Here is a 15,852-nt window from a genome sequence, read left to right as displayed (position 1 = left end):
GTGAAGACAGGGACAGGTTGTGTTATAATGAGCGTCTGCTAGGTCTGCTACAGCCCATGGGACCAGGAAGAGGGAGTGGTTGAGGCCCTTTATAGACAGAGGGGCACAGCCTCACTTTTGTAAGCCCTGGTCCACGTGGGGGACTTCGACCACCCTGTTATCTGTTAGAGGGACAACACAGCAGGACACAAACAATCCAGGAGTCTCCTGGAATGCATTGGTGATAACTTCCTCGTCTACATGATAGAAGAGCCAATGAGGAGAGGTGCTATGCTGGACCTTGTTCTCGCCAACAGGGAAGGACTGATGAGGAATGTGGAGCTCAAAGGGAGCCTTGTCTGCAATGACTATGAAGTGGTGGAGTTAAAGATCTTTAGGGCAGAAAGGACTACACACTCACTACCCTGGGCTTCAGGAGAGCAGACTTGGGACTCCAGGGATCTGCTTGGTAGTGTACCATGAGCTAAAGCCCTGGAGGGTAGAGGGGCCCAGGAAAGCTGTTTAATATTCAAGAATCACCTCCTTCAGGCTCGGGTGCTTTGCATCCCAACTAAGAAGCAGAAAGGTCAGGAGGCCTGCAGGGATGGACTCCTGGACAAACTTAAAAATAAAAAGGAAGCCTACAGAGGGTGGAAGCAACAGAGGGCAGGCGGCCTGGGAGGAATACATAGAAATTTTCCGAGTAGCCAGGGATCAGTTAGGAAAGTTGTGGCCCTGCCAGAATGATATTTGGCCAGAGACATCAATGGCAACATAAATAGATACATTGGTGATAAAAGGAAGAGTAGGGAGAATGCAGGCCCTCTCTAGAAGGAAATGGCAGCTCTGGTTACTCAGAATATAGAGAAGGCCGAGGTACTCAGGGACTTTGTTGCATCAGTCTTCATCAACAAGGGCTCAAGCCACACTTTCCAAGTCGCATAAGGGAAAGACAGGGACCGGGAGAACAAAGAACTGCCTGCTCTAGGAGAGGATCAGGTGAGAGACCGTGTAAGGTGCACACGGTCTTGAGGGTGCACAACTCCATGGGACCTGATGAGATGCATCTGTGGGTCCTGAGGGAGCTGGTGGATGAAGTTGCTAAGCCACTATCTATCATATTTGAGAAGTCCTGGCAGAATGGTGAAGTCCCTCACTGACTGAAAAAGGGGAAACGTAACCTCAATTTTTAAAAAAGGAAAAAAATTGAAGAATCAGGGAACTACGGGCTGGTCAGTCTCACCTCTATGCCTGGCAAGATCATGGAGCACATCCTCCTAGAAACTCTGCCGAGGTGCACATGGAAAGTAAGGAGGTGATCTGTGACAGCCAGCACAGCCAACACTTCACTAAGGACAAATCATGCCCAACAAATCTGGTGGGTGGACTTCTACAATGGGGTTGCAGCATTGGTGGATAAGGGCAGAGTAACTGACATTGTCTACCTGGACTTACACAAAGCACTTGACCATGTCCTGCGTGACATTCTTGTCTCTAAATTGGAGAGACATGGATTTGATGGGTGGACCACTTGGTAGATAAGGACTTGGCTGGATGGTTGCGCTCAAGAGTTGTGGTCAGCAGCTCAATGTCCAGGTGGGTACCAGTGATGAGTGGTGTTTCTCAGGGGTCAGTATCAGGACCAGTGTTGTTTAACATCTTTTTGGAGACATAGACAGAGGGCACCCTAAGCAAGTTTGTTGACGACACCGAGCTGTGTGGTACAGTCAACATGGTGGAGGGAAGGGATGCCATTCAGTAGGACCTAGAAAGGCTTGGGATGTGGGCCTGTGTGAAACTCATGAAGTTCAACAAGGCCAGGTACGAGGTTCTGCATGTGAGTCTGGGCAATCCCAAGCACCGATACAGGCTGGGCAGAGAATGGACTGAGAGCAGCCCTGAAGAATAAGGACTTGGGGATGCTGGTGGTTGAGAAACAACATAAGCCAGCAGCATGCACTTGCAGCCCAGAAAGGCAACCATACCCTGGGCTGATTCAGAAGTGTAATCATCAGGATGAGGGAGGTGATTCTGCCTCTCTGCTCCACTCTCATGAGACTCCACCTGGGGTTCTGCCTTCAGTTCTGTAGTTCTCAGCACCAGAAGGATATGTGTCTGTTAGCATGAGTCCAGAGGAGGCCACAAAGATGATCAGAGGGCTGGATCACCTCCCATAAAAGGACAGGCTGATAGAGTTGTACTGTTCAGCCTAGACTTCTCTAGGCGCTGGGAGTCCTTACAGCAGCCTTCCAGTACTTAATTGGGGCCTTACAGGAAAGATGAGTAAGTACTCTTTATCTGGGAGTGCAGGAATAGGATGAGGCATAATGGTTTTAAGGTGAAGGAGAGGATATTGAGATGAGATCTGAGCAAGAAATGGTGGTGAGGCAGTGGCACAGGTTGCCCAGAGAAATTGTGGCTGCCCCATCCCTGGAAGTTTTCAAGGCCAGGTTGGACTGGGCCTAGGGCAACTTCATCCAGTGGGAGGTGTCCCAGCCCATGGGGGAGTGTGTGTGTTGTAACTGGATGGGCTTCCCACCCAAACTGTTCTATGAAATTAAGAGAACTAATATAAAAAGTCCTTCTAAGTTGCTGTAACAAAATTTTAAAGAATGAATTTGTGATATACATTGTTCCATCTTGTTGTTTTTTTTAATCGTTATACGCTGTTGTTAAGAGTCACTATTTCAAATGTGGAAATATGCTGCCTTCCCAGGAGCAGAGGCTGGAGTTCTAGGCAAAAGTTTATAGAAACTATATAGTTATTGGGAAACTGTGCTAATTAGTCTGTCCATAATGATGTTTGAAAGTGATGTCATAGCAGTGGATGCTAAATTACATTGCTTATAATTAGATTTTTGGTTAGTATTAGTTCGATTTTTTTTTTTCTTTCCACCATTTGTCCTTCCTGTTGCTGTTCCACCTTTAAAACAAACTAAGCTACCAATAAAAATATATTAATTGTAAATTTCCAACATTTCTTTAATTTACATTGTCCAGTCATTTTGACAATGTCTTTAAAGGAAGTGGCATTTTGTTCTGTAAAACAGAGAAGGGTTCTTTAAAGCCATTGCACCTGATTCAATCGCAAGCAAGTTTTATATTTCATTAATAAATCAGAAATCAAGTTCTCATTAGAGAAGGTGACGCCTTCCACTGGAATTGTGCTGGGAGCTACTGGAAGAATCTTAATATAAATCTTGCTCTGGGTAGTCTAAAAAACTTTACTCTCCAAAATTGTTTGTTTAATGAGAAAAGAAGATGGTAGGGTAAAAGGTGAAAGGGAAGCCTGGGAAATTAGGGTCCTTAAATGAGATCCCAAGTCAACACAATTGATTTAGTTTTTATGGGTCTGTGCTTTAATTGTTAACTCCTTTTGCATTCTATAAAAGGGTTTTCATAAGAGAATCCAGAGTATCTAAATATTTCATGTTTGGTGTTGGGACAGTGGATGAAGCTGACACAATTTTGTCATGAGGCTTACTGTATTTGGGGATGTATAAATGTGAAAAGTACATTAAATATTAAAATGAGGCTTAAACAGCTACTTTTCTAGAACATCTAGTCATCTTGGTTAGCATCTAGGGTTAGCCCTTAATAATTTCTGCAATAAATTAAAGTTTATGCTTAAATTAGTTTTTAGTCTCTGATTGACTTGATAATTTTTTCCCCCCCCATTTCCCACCCCACCCCCACCTCCCCCCGGGCCTGTTTTCTTATTGTTCCTGCTCCGTAGTACCTGGTTATGGATTACTATGTTGGAGGAGACCTGCTTACATTGCTCAGCAAATTTGAGGACAGACTGCCTGAAGATATGGCTCGGTTTTATTTGGCTGAAATGGTGATAGCTATTGATTCAGTTCATCAATTGCATTATGTTCACAGGTAAGTAATTTGAGCTCCAAATTCCTTTTGGAGTTATGGGAGATTACTTGATGGGAGTGAAAATTATTGTGGTTAAAGAGTTTAAGGTAGTATTTGCTGTAATAGTAGGCAGGGGAGAACAGACCTCTCTACATCTTGTGGTTTTGAGAACTGTTGCTAACCTTGTGCCATCCAGTCAGAGACATGAATGAGTATCTGAATACTACTGATGGATCTTGCATACTGACATGTTTCAAAGTTAATGATCCATAATTTATGAAAGCAAAACTGGAAACTCGTGTGTGAAATATGATCAGCTTCGACATGTTTAATGAAGAGGCAGATTCTGTTTATTAATTAATTTTTCAATCTGTATGGAAGTCAAAACCACGCTGTTGTAGGGTCTGCTTTGGATTTTTTTCACTGTTTTCTTTTGGACTTAATGAAATTTGGAGTTTTATCTTTAAAATTAAATGAAGGAGTTTTCCTAAATCAGTGGAAGTGCTTAAATTGTGGTACTGATCTTTGCCTTTTTATGTTAAAAAAACCACGTTCTCTTCAAAGGAAAATATTCAGTTATTTGTGTCTAGCTTTTTTTGGAGGCCATGATTGATTTTTCCACAAAACTAGTGTCATCATTTCTTCAATATCTCATTCTCTCCTGAAGTCTGTGTTAGTTATTTTATGCAGAGCACAAGATCACCTTACAAGAGGCAGAATTTTTAAATGCACTCAATAGATATATTTGTTCTGACAGAAATCAGGAGGACAATTCTCAATTATTTAAGCTGAATCACTGAGTTGGGAGAATGAGATAGATACGTCTATCAGTCACCCTTAATCAGAATTTATAGTGGCCATCCTTTCTTTTACTCTTCCCACTTGGCTGCTTCTCTACAGAAAAGGGTTGTTGGGTTTTTTTGTCCAAAAGGTGTATTGTGATTAGTTCTGGTTTGTTACTGGGTTGTGGTTTTGTTTCCTTTGAGATTTTGTCTTCTCATGAAAGAGCTGTAGCTAGGAGTGCTTTAATGTGGGGTGGTGCTAAGCTGCTAATTGCTCTTTAGGAATGTATTGAAGTCTGCTAGTTTTGTTGAAGAAATGTGTCTGCCTGCTAAAAAAAACTCTTAATGAAAATGCTTTCTGGAAAACCCGAGCAGAGTATTTTCATTATGCGTTTTGCTTGAATTTTGAAGATTTCAACTGTGTTATTTCTGAGAAATTGTGTGTTCACTTAGTACTGCATGTGAAAGGGGCTTGTGTTCTGTTTAATTTGGATCTAACTTCTAAAATGTTTTTGTGGGTAAACTGTTGAGCTGCTATCTCCTGTTACCAAGTGGACAGTACTTCATGTACTACATAAACTGCTGTATTTTACCCAGTAAGGCTACATATGTGGTAGTAACTATTCCCAGAAGAACAGGTGCCCACCATCTCTACCTTTTCTTCTAAACACATCAAAACATTTGTAGTTCAGCGCTGCTAGCATAATATGCAGCAGATGCGATGTTTCCATCCTCAAATAGTGCCCCCAAGATGAAATAGGTGTCAATGTAAAATTTTGATAGAAAATTCAGTGCTATTGCAGTTCAAAACAGCATACTAATTATTATGCTTGCATATTTATTACTATGAATTTAATAAAAAAACCCCTACACATTCCCTGTCCTTTGTTTGATTTGTGACTTTGCCAGTGAGATTTCCATGCTTACAAAATTCTAAATGCCACTTTGGCATTTTGTCATTAATACTGCTGTAATACAGTGCCACTTTATAAGGGGATGTTTTTGCATATATGAAAAATGTAAGCGGCACTTGACTATATGTTAAATGATGTTCCTTTGAAATGAGACCCATTCCACTGCTATTTTTATGTAGGATGTTTGCAACTGGTAAAGCAAAAGAAAGGAAAATAAAACACGTAAGCTAAATGCCACTAGTGCTTTTTTCCTGGAAGTTTAACTGTGGTGGCTACATCCTTTATGAAATGTGTTGCACCAGAGGAAAGGACATAGGATAAGGAAGAAAATACTACTAAAAGATGGATAATGTAACAGCTGTAGCAGTGGTATTTCAGATGAATAGCCAATACGTATCAGTATTTGATCTGAGTTGTAGCCAGTGAACGAGAAATCGTGCTTTAGGCATGTTTCATTCAGGGCTTTTTTTCATTGTTTTGGTTTGTTCCCTTTTAGTGCCCCAGTTCTTTCAGTGTAGATTTTAACAGTAATCATACATATTATAGTTTTCTTTTACTCTGCTTGGTTTTGTACCTTTTACAATTTGTATTTCAGTTATTCTCAGTGGGTTTTTTTCTATCATTAATCACTTGTCTGTTGTCAGTTAGTTTTGTTTGGTAGTGGTAGCTGGTGTGCAGACCAGTCCAGTCTCAAATGCAAGTCAGTTTTCTTTCCTAAGAGTATATTGGCCAGGCTTCTCAAACATCAAATGTAAACCACTTCTGTATTATTTAAATGAAATTGCTACAACCTGTATTTCAGGTTTTGGAGTTCTGAACTTAAATGCCATTTCTGCACTAGTATTGTGGAATTACAGGATGGATTGATAGCAGGAAGGAGGTAAAAATCTAGGTATTAGTAGAGTTGTGCAGAGAAATTGCATGATGTTTTCAAAACTATCTTGTAATACCTACTGTTTTGAAGAAGTAGTAAAGTTGCAAGCTGAAAATAACATCAGTACTACTGGTTTTAGGATTATCTATTTTTTTTTCTGTTTTTAAATACTTTTTGCTTAAAAAACATTTGCAATACAATGCTTTTGAGGTAACATAAATCAGAACATAAAAATTAATTTCCATGAACAAGTCATTATATTTTACCTGATATTTATGTGATAATTCAATGTTAATAAAAGGCCTTTTCTTTAATATGTGTCTTAGTTTCTGCTATGGTTATGTACCAGCACTGGCATTACCTGATGACAATGACAGGTCCAAGATTAGCTTTAGAAAGAAAACTTCATCTAAGTATACGTGCAGCTGTTCCCCATAAGGAAGAAGTTACTTATGTAAATATTATCTCTTAAAAATGCACAGCTTCCTTGGGAGTTAATGTAAAGCTAAAACCTACTCCTGACACCTGAAGTTACTAATTTGTACTAATGAAGTGATGCTTGCTTGTAGGTCAAGGTTAAATATTGTTTTGTACTGTTTTTCTGCAAACAGCAATGTTGCACGGGGTGAAATTTTGTTAATTAGAAATCAACATCAGTTTGTTTTATAGGTTTATTGCACTTTTGGGGGGTTTGGGCTGAAAAAAGCTCTTACATGCATAAATATTAATTTCAGTTTCAAGCTTGTATTTGTACTTACTCCCTTACTTTCATCAGCTAAAGCTAGGTAGGTACACTTTATTTATGCATGTTGTGCTACCTCAAACACGTAAAATTTGTTTTTCCTGCTACTTGAGACTGTAACTCCTTAATTATTTCATTAGCGAGCCAAGTTTTATCTCCATTTTATGGAAGGTGGGAATTGAGGTGTAAAATGTTTGAGTTTGTCTAAATCCCTTTAAGTAAAGAAGACTTTAGAAGTCCTGGTTGCCACTGGAGGAGATTTCCCCTGAACATTGCAGAAGATACCCTCTAGGCTATTCCCAGGCACACTTAGTGTGCCTCTAGTGGCTTTGCATGTCCCTTCAGTTTTGTTGCTGCCTTTCATGCTGTCTTCTCAGACACACCTGACACCTGTAGTCATGCATCTAGATCTGTCTCTGTCCCAGATTTCTGGAATCATAGAATTTTAGAATGAGTTTTGTTTGGAAGGGGCCATGCATGTAGGGGCCATCCAGGCTCTCCTCGCTTGTCCCTGAGGGTGGTTTCCCAGGGGGTCCTATCGACTAACTCCTTGAAGAGCTGGAAGTTTGTTTTCCTGAAATTCAAGGTCCTGGCTTTACTCTTTACTTGACCCATATCTCTCAGGACTGCAAACTCCACCAGTGTGTGATTGCTGCATGCCAGGCAGCCTCCAACCTTGATGTCCCCGATCAGCTTGCTCACATTGGTGATCAGCATGTCAGGTATTCCCTCCCTCCCCCCGGTAGGGATATCTATTACCTGGATTTAAAAGTTGTCTTCAATGCATTCCAGGAATCTCTTGGACTGCTTACAGCCTGCTGTGCTCCTCTTCCAGCAGATGTCAAGGTGGTTGAAGTTCTCCAGCAGGATGAGAGCTTGAGAACGCAATGCAATGCCTTGTGTAGCTGGAATAAGAAAGCTTTATCCATCATCTCCCCTTGATCAGGTGGCCTGTTAGTAGATTCCAACTACTCAGTTCCCTTTGTTGTCCTGTCTTTGACTTTTAGCCCTAGGCTTTCAACTTGCTCATAGCTATTCTTCAGAGACAGCTCTTCACACTCTATTCATTTCTTGATGTAGAGGGCAACTCGTCCTCCCCTCCTTCCTTGTCTGTCTCTTCTGAACAGACTGTAGCCATCATAGCCACATGCCAGTCATCCCACCAAGTTTCAGTAATGGCAGCCAGGTTGTAGGTTTCCAGCAGCCTGATGGCTTCCAGCTCTTCTTGTTTGTTGCCCAGAATAGAAGAGAAAATAACCTTTGCTTCCGATTCCTTCACCAACCGTCCTGAGGCCCTGGAAGTTTCTTCTGATTGCTCTCAGACTACCTGTTGCAGCTTTGTTACTACCCACATGGAAGTGCAGTAGTAGGTACTACAGAACTATAGGTATTAATATGCTAAAGGCATCCTCATCTTGACTTTCTTTCTCCATCTGTTTGTTCTTTTTCAGGGTTCCTCAGTAATTCAGTGCAGAACAAATATGGGTTCAGCATTTAGGCTCATGATCCTCCAGACCACTGCGAAAATATTTATTTAAAATAGTTTTCATATATGGGCACACACATATTTAACAGTCCTCTTTTTCTGTGGAATGGTATAACAATCCTCACCTTCTTACTAAGAAAATACTTAGGACGGATTATAAAACACCTATGTTAATTATTATTTTTGTTGGTTAAGTTTATGGGAGGATAGTTAAGACTATGGGACAAGCTCTCATTTTGCATACATTTCAAGTGTCCTTTTTTGTCTGTGAAAAGATAGGTATCCAAAACAAACACAGCTATTTACGTAAGGCAAGATTCCAGTTAACTTGATCAGTGGTTTTCTAGATTTCTGGTTGCCATTCTCTTTTAGTCTGAAGATTTTAGCATTTTTAAATCACCAGATGCATTTTGGGACTCTTCTCTTGCTTTCCTTTTCAACTTCTGAAATGTAAGTTGGGCTTCACTGGAACATTTGAGGTCTTAAAATGTAGAGCAGCAGAACTCTCTGTGGAAGTGACATCGTTTCTGAAGAAATATTGATCATGAGGGAATAAATGCATTAGAAGGATAAAAGAACTGTATTCCCTCTCAAGCCAGCCTCTTCTTTGCATTTAACAAGAAGGTACTATTTGTTCTCAGTAAAAATTGTCTTAGGGACATCCTTGTAATATTTGCTGTTGTTAGCAGGCAGCTGAAATCTGGGATTCTCTGTAGGGTGTGTTTCACTTTCAACTATAAGTTTAAGTGCCAATGTTTCCGTTTTTTACTTGCTGAATAAATGGTTTTCTGTTTTCTGGGTGTGTCCCATCTTTCCTGATCATTAATTTGCGTAAGTGGGAAATTTGGGGGTGGAAAGTACGTCCTAGTCAGCTGCATTGCGTGGTATGTCTGAGTTGAGTTGGCATAAAGATGAGCCAAATGCTCTGGCCTTTGGTGAAGTGAACTGTAATTGTGGATTTGAAGGAAAGCATATTTTAAGTATTTACCAAACTTTGTGTGCGACATTGTCTGTTGTATATACATGAAGTTCTCCTTACAAAGTGCTGAAAGTAAAGGAAACAGGCTAGAAAAATAAGGAAAAAAAATAACATATATTTTGATAGTCTACTGAAAATGTATTCCTTTTAAATGTTACTTGGTTTAGTTTTACATAAAAAACTAGTGGACAGAAAGTTATTTTAGTGTTTGTTAAGTTAGTGCTTCCTTACAAGGTATTCCTTTACAGCGGTAGGAGAGCTCTGTGAGTCTAGGCTCTGTGTTTCCTCTCCACTTTTCCACTGAAGAAGGGCTAGAAACAAAGGTGGTCTGTCTTTAGAAACTCTGGGCTTTCAGTTTCTCCTGTGACCCTACGTGCTACAAATGCCAGCTGCTGCTTCCATAGTGCCCCCTCGGGTTGGCATTTGATTTCCAGTGAGGACTGTAGTAGGTTAATACTCTTTGACAAAAATTTGTTGGTGGGATTTCTGAAGGAGCCTGTGATGAGCTAGAATTATTTTGAATTAAAAGACCCACATATGCTTGGAGTGCCAAGAACTAGTGGATCAGACTGGGACTGCAATCATGTAGGAGACAAATGGTTTCTTATGGTACTGTATCTAGTGGGAGTGTTAATTGAAGTGAAAACTGTGTAATGAGTGCTTGGGCTTGCATAGGCATACATTCTCTGTTATTTGAGCAGAAGGAATTCAGAAACCTTGCCTCTAGTGCAATAGTAGCCTTCAGTAATCCTTTCAGCAGAGTGGGTTTACAAATGTGTCCTTCCGCCTTTTTTTTCCTCTCCATTTTTTCCTTCTCCATTGTTGTTCTTTCCCCAAGGCCCAAGTGCCAAACATCCTTACTGCTTTGCTGAAACAACGATTTGTGGGTCTGTGCTGTGAACTGAATGAGGACACCAGTCCAAGTTAGAAGTAACTTTACGCTTTAACTAACCTGGTTCAATTCTCCAATCTCTTTGATGAAGAAGGAGAACAGGAGAAGATTATTGTAAGCTGGTCTTTCCAATAAAATCTATGTTCATCACATTGTGTGTGGTTTTTCCCTGCATCCACTGAGAGATACTTGAGATACCTGGCTATATATTCAACTGTGTGATTTTAAAGAAAAAGGGACACCAAAAGCTTTTGGAGGTGGGGTACCTTCGATGTAGTTAGCCATAAAGCATTCAGAAATAAGCCCTTCTCATGTTTCGTGTCTGATACCTACCTCCTAAGGAAGGATATTGTTGATTATTGTCAGTTGAGGAAGGGCCGCAACACACCATGTCCAGCCCTCCTTTCTGATGACTCCCCACCAGTCCTTTAGCTAGACAGTGACACCTGTATTAGAAAGAAGAGTCACAGGAAAGGGGGAATGTGTAGATGAAGTTTTTTTAATTTTATTTTTGTGTGTGTGTGTGTGTGTATCAGTAAATCTTCTCCGTGTAGTTCCTTGAATGGTGTGTGATCACTATTTCAGATGGTATGTAATCTTGTTTAGGTGGGAGCTGGATGTGGTTGTTATAGAACAGAAGTAAGTAAACCCTCCTAAAATGAGAGACAGACAAGAAATAAAGTTTGACTGAAAAGGATCCTTTTTAACCTTGTACCTTAATGGGTATAGTTTAAGTGCCAGAAGTCTTATTTAAAAATCCTGTGGTATTGCCTTCCAAGTAGTAATGGTTATTACAATAGCAAGGCTCAGTGGATGCTAAATGGGGTGGAGCTTTCCAGGAGATACTGCTGCTTCTGGCATGAAGATTCATTTCACTACTGTGGTGTTTACAGAAAAGAAAGGCCATGTTTGAACTGTCATAGCTCTGGTATGAGATCTGTTATAGCGTCATGGAATGGAGGCCTTTTATTCTTTTCTGATTATTTCAGACCAGGAAGTACTTTCTCCTACTACTTTCTTTGATATCCAAAAAAACCAGCGGGAAAGTGGGACAAAATAATTTCTTTATTTCTGAGTTTTTAGTCCTAGTGACTGTGGTTCAGAAGGTGTAATTAGCTCATTGTTTGGGGGCTGAGGAGTTGGTATTCAGTCCAAAAAACCTTGCCTGCATTGCAGCAGTTCTACACTAAGGATTTCCCTGTTGCTTCTTCAGAAGAGCTGTTGTATTGTTAGTAGAGGCTCCTTAGTGTTCCTTTTTAGTAAAAGCTAAATATTACTAAATTTTAACTGCTTACATGAGGAAAAAATAGGTCACTTAACATGCTGTGAAGCAGAATGCTGCTTACAAAGCAAACGCTTGCATAGGTGTCACACTTGGTTCAGTTATGGAAGAATTTGTCATTGAGGTCAGGGAAGCAAGACCTTGTGGAGCTTTATCTGAAAAGTTGTATTTAAATCTTTATTGACTCAGGGGCTGTGATGTTTAGGCTCTTTGGTTTTTCTTTATTTGATATTTGGGGCAGTCTTTAGCATTCCCTTGTGCAGAGGGGGAAGTAGTGATATTACTGCCACTGTAAGTTAGTAATTTTTAATCGGATATAGTGTGTAAAATCCAGGAAAGGGGTATTAGACTGGCTTGAAGAGAACTAAAAAAAATGGTGGGGGGAAGAGATGTTAAAATCTTGTCTGGTATAATGGTAGCAAAGTTGTTTCCCTCATATAGGAAATTGAACTTGTAGTACAGAAAGAGGTTTGCAGCTTTTTTAGAATTCTGCTTACATTTAAGGGCTGAAAATGCAGGCGTTAAGTTCTTATCTGAGATAATAAAAAAAAACCTATGAATTTGTTCTATTTTTAAGCAAGCTTTGTGCTAAAAGAAAAAAGCAGACTACCTATGTATCTTGAACACAAAGACTTTTCCAATAACGCTGTCTTTTAATAAGTGTAATTTTACTGTATTTGAGCAAACAGTGCAGTTATTATTTTTAAAGGTCTGACATGTTTTTCTGCCAAGCTACTGCTGGTACTGGAGTTACTGGGATGCATTTAGACCAAATGTATTTCTTCCTTGATAGCCTTTGGCTACAGTTCCTTCTCAATCTGTTGTTGTCAAGAGTTTTAGGCAGATGTTACAGTGTTTATTATATCTGGGTCATGTTTGTCAATAAGCTTTGTTTGCTTTCTAACAATGGTGAGAGCAAATATTAAACTATTTAAGTCTATTGTCTGTTATTACATGGCAGAGTGGTCAAATTGTAGACAAATGCTTCAAACTTGGTCTAGCTTATCCTGCACATTTCCTTGGCTTTTGGCTGGAGTTAAGTTTGTCTCACAGGCTGAACCTACCTCAACTCATTCTGTGTGATTTATGGAATGAGAGTCTTTAGGATACATTTTTATTCTTTTCCTTAGTTTCTTTTTGTGAGAATAACAAATGTGTTGTTTTCATATTCTTTCCGTCAGATTACTGTCTTTTTTCCTGTGATTTAAACATGATAGGGACCTATTTATTAACTAGAGCTATTTTTTTCTGAAGAGTTGCTTTTGAAAACTGTAAAATACTCGTGTATGAAAGTGCGGCTTCGATCTCTAGTGCAGTGCTCTTCTAGAAAAATCATATTCTTACAGTCCTCTTCAGGTGCCAGAGTTATCAAAGGCTAATGCTGATTTTACGTACAAATGCATCGGTATGTTTATACAAGCACACTTCATTTTTAATATGCTTGCTTGTGTATATGCTGCAGTATTTTTGCTTAGCAAAAGATAAATTGTTACTAGAACATCTTCCATACCGAGTAGCCTGGTACCCAAATCCTGTCTGCAGCTGTATGGAGAGCATGTAAAGGGCCATCTTAGTGGCAGAAAAGACATTACTTTATGGAGTGCCATTCACACAGATGATAGATGATAAGCAGAATTTTTACAAAAAACAAAGAAGCAAGAGCTTGAATTATTCTAATGCTGATTCTTGATAAGTAAGTGATGAATAGTCAGCTGGGCATCATATGGCATCCCATTGAGGTGTATGGGATGCTCTCTCTGGGCATAAGAAGAGAACTAATCATATCCTCATTTAGCATATGAAGAAAGGGGAGTACAGATGTAGCAAAAATAAACACGGTGTATAATTTTATATGATGGACTTACTTTCTTTTTTATATAGCGGAGCAATGGAGCTACAGTATTTGAGTCCAGGGTGTTTTTATCTCTGACTGAGTACATGTAACAACAGCCAGACTACAGCCAACAGTAAGGGAAACTCTAGATTATGGATGGTTCCAGAAATGCTAGTAGGTTTCGAGACAGCAATAAATAAGGCAAGATAAGAAATCTACAAATACTGTATTTCAAAGACTGGTTTTGATCATGGGAAAGTGTCATAAAATAGAAAGAAGAATTGAAAAAGATCATATTTCTTTGCTTAGATATGGACCTACCTTTTAAGAGTTTAGTGCTAATGAAAAAGAACTTTAGCAAGGCCTTTCATACAGTATCCTCCTAAACAAAATGACAAGCATCCAGCTGCATAAACACATAATGCAGTGGGTGAACAACTGCCTGATAGGTCGGGCTCAAAGGGTCATAGTAGATGAGGTTACATTGGGCTGGTGACCAGTCGTTGGAGGGTTCTGCAGGGATCCATCTTAGGACCAGTATCCTTCAGTATCTTCATAAATCACCTAGATGCAGGACTTGAAGGTTCACTAATGAAGTTCGCTGATGACGTGAAACTGGAGGGAGCTGTTGACGTTCTTGATGGCAGAGAAGCCCTGTGGAGGGATCTGGACCAATTGGAGAGCTGGGCAATCACCAGCCACATAAAGTTTAATGACAGCAAGCATCAGGTTTTGCTTCTGAGACACAGCAACTCTGGATATACATACAGCCTTGGGGTCTGGGGGTTCTGGTTGATGGCAAGTTGAACACGAGCCAGCAGTGTGCCCTGGCAGCCAATAGAGCCAACCATGTCCTGGGGTGCATCAAGCACAGCATTGCCAGCCAGTTGAGGGAGGCAATTGTCCTGCTTTACTCCGCATTTGTGCAGCCCCACCTTGAGTATCATGTGCAGTTTTGGGTGCTGCAGTACAAAAATGATATCAAGCTGCTGGAGAGCGTCCAAAGGAGGCCACAAAGGTGGTGAAGGGTCCAGAGGGGAAGTTCTCTTTATGAAGAGTGACTAAAGTCACGTGGTCTGTTCAGTCTTGAGAAGAAGAGAGTGAGAGGGTACCTTATAACAGTTTACTGCTTCCTCACATGGGAAGGAGAAGCAGTCACCGATCTCGTCTCTCTGGTGACCAATGATAGGAACTGAGAGAATATCAGGAAGCTATGCCAGAGGAGGTTTGGGTTGGATACTAAGGAATGGTTCTTCACCCAGAGTGTGGTAGAGCACTGGAACAGGCTCCCCAGGGAAGTAGTCAGGGTGCCAAGCCTGACAATATTCAAGAAGCATTTGGACAATGCCCACGGACATGTGGTGTAAATTTTGGGGTTGTCCTATGCAGGGATAGGAGTTGGACTTGATGATCCTTGTAGGTCCCTTCCAACTCGGGTCATTCTGTGAACTAAATTTTTATACCACAGTGACTACTTTATTTTCGTCTGTTTCAAACTGCTGGAGCTACAGTTAAGTTTTGGCACATGTTTGGTAGCCTGCTTGTGTGCAAGTTAAAATTTCAGGTGTTTCTTTTACAGATCACAATTTTTGAAGTAGTTTTTCATGTTGTTACAAGTATTGTCATTCCTAAAGCTTTTGTTCACTCTTAAAGTTGTCAGACAACTTTCAACTTCCTGAAACTAATGATAAGTACTGTAAAACGTATTCCAGGTGATATTTTAAAAGGAACTTGCGTTCTAGCTACACTGTTTTTCTCTCTCTGCTAGGATGTTTCTCCAAGCGAAACAAAGAGCCATGGTTTCATCACACTGAAAGGGCAGAGCTATAATGCAATTATTTGGTCTACCCATTCCTTCTCCTCTGTAATTTACAGTTGATAACGTAGCATATTGGTGAAGTTTCTGTTGTTACTGCCAATAGGCAAGTATTTACATTTTACATTATTAAATTTAATCCAATTTTTGTTGTTATAGTCTTCAGTTTAATCATTTCTGTCTTTGATATTCCAGTCCTCCCTGCTGTTACTACTGCTTTCCAGCTTGGTGATATCTACAGATTGGACTTTTTTTTTTTTAGCATGCATTTCTTTTTATGCCAAGGTTATTAACTAAAAAGTTAAGTCCGTTTCGAAACTGACCCTGGAGGATTTCCTCTAATGGTCTGCCTCTGACTTTATTTCCTCTTTCAGTACTTACCCATTGTCATCTCTGTTTTAGCCAGTT

The 15,852-nt window shown here is 40.1% G+C and overlaps 1 protein-coding gene across 8 annotated transcripts in view; it reads left to right on the top strand.

The window, feature by feature from the left end:
* The window catches only part of CDC42BPA (CDC42 binding protein kinase alpha), a 198,600-nt gene that overhangs the window by 64,637 nt on the left and 118,111 nt on the right, over nucleotides 1-15,852 (top strand). For all 8 annotated transcript variants that reach the window (XM_069852694.1, XM_069852695.1, XM_069852697.1 and 5 more), the window contains exon 6: nucleotides 3,716-3,864. In XM_069852694.1, the coding sequence (XP_069708795.1) occupies nucleotides 3,716-3,864 (149 nt within the window). The remainder of the gene's footprint in view (nucleotides 1-3,715; nucleotides 3,865-15,852) is intronic.

This window comes from Phaenicophaeus curvirostris, chromosome 2 (assembly GCF_032191515.1).
Source record: "Phaenicophaeus curvirostris isolate KB17595 chromosome 2, BPBGC_Pcur_1.0, whole genome shotgun sequence".
Classification (NCBI taxonomy): domain Eukaryota; kingdom Metazoa; phylum Chordata; class Aves; order Cuculiformes; family Cuculidae; genus Phaenicophaeus; species Phaenicophaeus curvirostris.
Note: the sequence above shows the minus strand (reverse complement) of the source record. Positions and strands in the feature narration are given on the sequence as shown.